This window comes from Buceros rhinoceros, unplaced genomic scaffold (genome assembly GCF_000710305.1).
Source record: "Buceros rhinoceros silvestris isolate BGI_N320 unplaced genomic scaffold, ASM71030v1 scaffold12829, whole genome shotgun sequence".
In the NCBI taxonomy this organism is placed as follows: domain Eukaryota; kingdom Metazoa; phylum Chordata; class Aves; order Bucerotiformes; family Bucerotidae; genus Buceros; species Buceros rhinoceros.
In genome coordinates, this window is record NW_010432165.1 from 50,052 (window position 1) to 56,316 (window position 6,265).

The 6,265-nt window shown below is 44.5% G+C and overlaps 1 protein-coding gene across 1 annotated transcript; it reads right to left on the minus strand.

The window, feature by feature from the left end:
• Positions 1 to 395: 395 nt before the first annotated feature.
• On the minus strand, positions 396 to 2,192 carry PRSS23 (protease, serine, 23). The gene has a single exon (XM_010143672.1). The coding sequence runs from the start codon at positions 2,190 to 2,192 to the stop codon at positions 1,074 to 1,076; it is 1,119 nt and encodes a 372-aa protein (XP_010141974.1). The 3' UTR covers positions 396 to 1,073.
• Between the last annotated feature and the right edge of the window lie 4,073 nt (positions 2,193 to 6,265).

A 6,265-nucleotide genomic window follows, 5' to 3' on the forward strand; every position in this document is an offset into this window, starting at 1 on the left:
TCTCAGGTCCATCCACCTGGTGTATTTTTAGGTAGAAGAGTGTGGATCTTCAACGAAAAGGGGGAAAACTCAGTAGAACCCTTGTCCTGCTCTCCCCTTTACCTGCTTTGCAGGCAGCAATTCAGATGGCCAGCAAGACCAAAGACTCGCCTCCCCTTTGAAAATCTGAGCTGCTGACACGAGATTTTCCTTCAGAGGTCTAAGTAGGTCATAACAGAAAACAGGCCTCTGTCTTCACACGCTTTCTATAATAGTATATTCACAGGGATCCTGCGAGGTGAAGGCTATGGCCCAGCTGCTGTAAAAATTTTAAGCCCAGGTACGACTTGCGTTTCCTGAAGCAGGATGCAATGACACTGTTCATAAGACCAACATCACCTTCACAGTCAAGTCTTTGCAATGTCAAGGTCTGTTTGCTCAAAAAGCATTTTTCTGAACTATGTTACTAATAAAGTCTCAAATCACTCAGGCCAAAAGAAGGTTAGAAGTGTTATGCAGTTATTTACCCTTCACACTATTTGTGTGGCATTCATCTCCCCCAGCACATGCCTTGCCCTTTTCACACTCCCTTTCTCATGCAGGAAGACAAAGCTGTAATGTTTGGGTTGCAAACACCATTAAATGTCCCTCTTCAGCCCCAACAGCATAGAAATATTTTCTTTTAAAAGTTCAGATCAAAGCATTTCTACTAATCCTAGGATTTATTAAAACAAACATTGTAGGCATGAGATAGTCAACAGTGTCCCTTTTATAAGATTCTTTGGAGACGGTTCTGATTTCATACTGTTTACTGATCCGCCCCTAATTAATCTTCAGTTGCTCAGCTGCAAAATCAGCAAGTCCACCTGCTCCTTCGCCACCCAGCAAACGTTCTTTTCTCCCCAGTTTCAAGCTGTAATGTCAGCACCACACAGCTCCTGTCCTTAAGAACAAGGAGGCTTGCTTGAAAAGCTATACATCACATCCCAATGTTACAAGATCATAGCACACACATTTGCAGCAGAAGTCTAGCCTTTCCTCAGAGGAGTAATTAAAACCAGTCATTAAGTGCTTTCCAGGAGTTTCATTGTCTTTTACCCTTCCCTGCAGTCAAGGTAGTTGCCTTTGATCCAGTAACAGATCTGTGCATATTTGAGGGGTGTGATGCGAACAGCTACATTGAAATCCTGGGGGGTGCCATTCATGTCCACCCACTGATGGCCTGAAAATATTCCAATAATTTTACGCTCCCATTTGTGATTCTGCCTCTTCCACATCCTCACATACACCCCAGATCCACTTGCACCCGGCTGGGCATCGCACTGCTGGTACAACAGGTCATACGTTTCATCTTTGACATCACAGAAACGGTAAACCAGGTTTCCTGGACGATCATTGTCATAGCCAGAGAAGTGAATCCTCCCTCCGGGCAAGTGTCTCGCTGGTGGGCTCACACCTATCTTCATAAACTTTCTTTTATGAGGCTTCTTCAGCTCCAACAGAGCATAGTCATAATCCATGCCAATGTCATTGGCATTGCCCTTGATCCATCCTTTGGGGACATGCGTCCGTTTCACTCGGATCCACTGGAATTTCATTTTCTCAGGCATTGCTGAGTTGGTGATATTGGCCCCTTTGCTGCCGTCTTTCAGTTTGGGCTTTAGGAATCCCACCCGCAGTTTCTGAGCTCCTTTGACATAACTCTTGCCATCATGGATACAGTGAGCAGCAGTCAGAACATGCTTTTCAGCCACCAGTGTCCCCGTGCAACCTGTAGATAGCTTCACCGACGTGGAGAATGGGTAATTCAACAGGAAGTCTTTCCCAAAAATGCTAAACCTGCTGTCATAGCCATAGATCTGCCTCTTAGTTCGAGATTTGCCTCGAGACCCATCACCACCGCTGCTCAGAATGTATATGCCCACTTCAGTTTCAGTGAGGCTACCATTAGCGTACAAGGTTTCATAGGACAGGTAGTTCTTAACTTCTTCGTAAGTTGGCAGAGGAGAACTTTTGTGGCATGCTGGGCCACAGGGAGATACCACTTCCAGCCTGGCTTCAGCATCAAACTGTGGTTTGTCCAAGTGAAGAGTAGACTGTGGCAGGATAACTGGAACTCTGTAAGATGGCCAAGTTGGCTTCCAATGAGAACTGGAGGGCATCACATCTTTAGCAGCACACAACAGGAGGATTAAAGTGGACAAGGCTGCCATTCTGAATGCTGGTCTGCGGAAAGCAAAGGGAAGCCCAGTTACTCACCCAAACATGTTGCAAGATCAATCTACCTTGCTAAGTAATGGCTCACTAACCAAGTATAATACACTTATGGTCAAGTGATTTGTATGGAGCCAACTATCATTACTTCAGACTTCTCAGTGTTAAACTAATGCCTGAACCTGCATCTTGAAACAAGCGTCCCATGTTAATGCTGAAACACAGGTCATTTGACACTGAGGTGAGCTGAGCCACCACCTCCCAGCCGACATCAGTGGGAAGTTACGGTATTTGTCTTCACACAATGTAAAGAAAATTCAGACTGTGTAAATTCCTGCATTCAGAAACTACAGCTCCTGCAAAGGGTGGATGTGTCTTACTTCAGCTAGATTACAGCCTTCTCTGAACGCTCCCACCTACTCTCTGACTCCACTGACAGAGGTCCTTAACTCACCTCACACCATTTGCTGTCTTAGCCAGAGTCATCAAGGTGATGGTAGGAATGGGTGGGTGGACAAAGAAGGTAACCTGAACAGGAGCTGGGTTGCAGAACGTGACCACATGGGATGTAGAACACACCCTCACAGGAGACTCGCTTCCCCTTGCAACTCATACCAGAGGAAGGTTTCTGCTCCAGGTAGCATTTGCTCTCCCCTAGCTTACATGAGAAGGGGTGATATGATCACCCAAGGGCTAATGAAGTAAGTTTATAATTCTCAGGGGAATTTCCACTTAACATACTGGTCTTTTCCTCTATAAACTCAATTAATTAGAAATTCAAACCAACCCCCTCTGAGCACAGGCAGGCAAATGAGACTGTAAACGTGTTTATGAACCACAGGCAGAGTGCCTCTGCAGAGAACAGCGTGCACTAGTACTGTGTCAAGAAAACGTGGAACTTTAGTTTATTTGAAAATTAGCCATTATCGCTGCAGGAGGTATTGCGCCCTGGGCAAGAAGGCGGGCAGGATCTCCCTCATACAAAGATTATTCAAACAAAACTTCACAATTATGTTGAACTTACACATATTTAAAACCCTGCTGAGGTTACACTGATCACAACTGCAGGATCATTCCTGAAATACCTCAAACAAGTAAACCAAAGCAAATCACACAGGAGATGACCACAGCCATCTAAGAAGAAAAAAGAAAAATCCTTTTCTCCAACGCTTTTTGTAGCAATACTCCATCCCTAAGCTACAACAAAAAAGACTTTGGAAGCTACAGACTGCCAAAGTCTAAAGGTGCCCAACTCAAATATTGGGCCTGGATTCTTCCACTGCTGGTAGCATCCTCTTTGGGAATGGAGGCTGCAATTAAAGCACACAATGTGCAAAATATCAACTGACTCAGGCGGGACATAAAAACATTTCCAGTCCAAAAAACAGGTGTGGATAAAAAAAAAAAACAGAGCTGATGTTACTGATGCCCATGGAGGCAGGTACTTCCAGAAGTGACCAGACATTGTGGTGGTGATTTTTTCTTTGAAAAAATCCCTTTAAAGTCCCTTTAAAGGGACACAATTTTTTCTAGGAGGGTTAAGCTCTATAGAATGTGTTGCTTTACATCAGTGGGCAAGTCATGGTGGAAAATAGAGGCCACTTTAAACATGAATCAGAATTGCATAATTTTGGATGTCCCAAAACTGGGAAACATTTGCTTACGTATTCAAGGAAAACCATCAGCTCCTCTGGCTCCTTCCAGACAGAGATTACTATTGGCTGTGGCTGAGGTTTGCAAGCTATGACATAAGATAGTCTCATGTTGGTATAAGGATGGCCCAGGGAACACTGGCTGCATATCAAATATACTCATGTAACAGTGATTAGGAAAACAGAAAAAGAAGGTAATGGACAAATGACACCACTCCACCCCCACAAAGACAACGGACACCAGCACAAGCCAACTGTTAACTGTCTGAGTTGTGACAGGGAGGGCTGTACACAGAAATGTTTACTGGTCTCCCAGATAGAAGTGGAGAACAGCCTACATCTCAGTTACGTTGTGCATTAGGTAGCAGATCCCATCATTAACAGCACGTACTTATAAGCAGTTTGCTCTCATCCGCTTCCTGCCAAAGTTATTCCCCCAAATTACATTTGAAGCTTCCTGACAGATGGAACCATTGTCTAAATCGCACCACTCGTGCCACTTCTTGGATCTACAAATCCTTCACGCTAATGAGCCAGTGCTGGCCTGTGGCTGCTTTATTTAGCTGGCAGGGGAAAATGAGAAGTGTCTTGTCAGTCGTTCTTTGCACAAGCAGCAAGAGTCCCTCGTGCCTGTCAGCGACCTGATGAAGGGACCGTGTGCCCAGCTACTTCTCTGCTTCCTCTGAGAGCATCATCCGGGCTGGGAAGAGAAATTACCTCTCCCTGCAGCCTGCCCTCCCTTCTCTCCCCCCCATCACTGCTACAGCAGTGCCAGCCCTGGAGAGGCCGGTTCAGACAGCAGAGGGCAGCCGCCCTGCGGGGAGAACAGGACAGGAGCTGGGACTCGATCTGGTCCCCCAAAAGGCTTCGGAAGTTGTTCTCTGTGCTGTGCCCTGTAGCATAGTAGTCACTCCGCTTCAGGCCTCTGCCCACGTCTTCCCACACCCCCTCCCCTGCTGCTTCTGTGCTCCGATTACACTGCAGATATATGGCTTTAAAAAGCCATTTCATCAGAACTTTTCTATTGGTTAAAATGTTATTAAAACCTAACAATAAAATGCGGCTGTGAGTTTATACCTGACCATAGAAGCTAAACAGTGCTCACAAACCAAAGCATTATTGCATCTTCACAACTGTGTTATCTGGATACATAACTGGTACTAAATCAGCTCTAGGCTACAATAAATAGAATAAATATGTCTCATTTATGACAGGATGACAAATTAGTACATAGTACCTCTTCTGTGTAGAACCCTTCTTCTTAAAAAATAAATGGTTAAGGAGAAAAATGAAGGAATTTCAAAATCAGGCTACATTAAAAGAGAGACCTACCAGTTAGCCTCTTCTTTCCTTTTCCTTTCTCTTTTCCCTTTTTTTTTTCTTTTTGTTTGTTTGTTTGAAACAAAAACAAAAAGCTGCCAAAACCACTTTTGGCAAGAGTTAACACTATTTCCGTTCAGCTTCTTTCTCATGGGTGACCTTGAAAGATGTTCTCAAACCAAACAAATGGGCAAGAAGTGAGTGCTTCCCCGGACAGCTGTCACAAAACGACACTGAATGAGTTACAGCGTGCTGCTCTCCTGTAGCACCACTCCTCTGTTTCTGTTTAAACAGTGTCATAAACTCAACCCACCCTTTGACTCGGTACAAAGCCCTGCTCTGATATCCAGCCTAGGAACCCCCTAGAAAGCGGTTTGTACATAATCACACTTGCTAATGGCATTAAAATTGTTTAGAGAATGGAAACAGTGACAGCTACCCCGGGGCTCCCAGCGCCACTAAAATGCCTTAGAGCCCCATTTTCCAGCCTGCTATGGGCATTCACGCCTGGAGATAGATGTTGGTGAAAGAGAACTGCCTTGTTCAGGGCCGACATGAATCATTTTCTAATAAGCAAGTAATTTTTCTGAAGGAGTTCACTACTTCAGGGGTGGTTCTTGCAATAGATGGTTAAGTAACAATAAATCTTGGAACATCAAGTATAAAAGCTCATCAACTGAACAGTCTCCATTACATTTTGAAATAAAGAAAGTTTTTCCACAGTGCAGGAAGCCGGAGTGATTAACATGGGGGGAAAAAAAAAAAAGGAAGAAAACCGAGACAGTAAGAGAGAAAAACCTGCCTCAAACCAAGTTATAAAGGTGAACCAAATCACTCTCACTGCTGTGCCAAAATACCTCGGCTGCTTTTCTTAGTCACAGAACTTGTTAAAACACAACAAAAACAATTGAGTGGCACTTTAAGGATGACAGAAGCCTCACTGCCATTAAAATCTAACATCTCTATCAGCCTGCTTGTGATGCTGAGTGTGGTGTGGGAGTTCCACCGCCTCATCTGCCAGACTGAGGGCTGCAAGAAGCGACGTCTTGGAAAACCTGAAACGAACTTGGGTAGTGGCAAGCCAAGGGAGTCTGTTAACA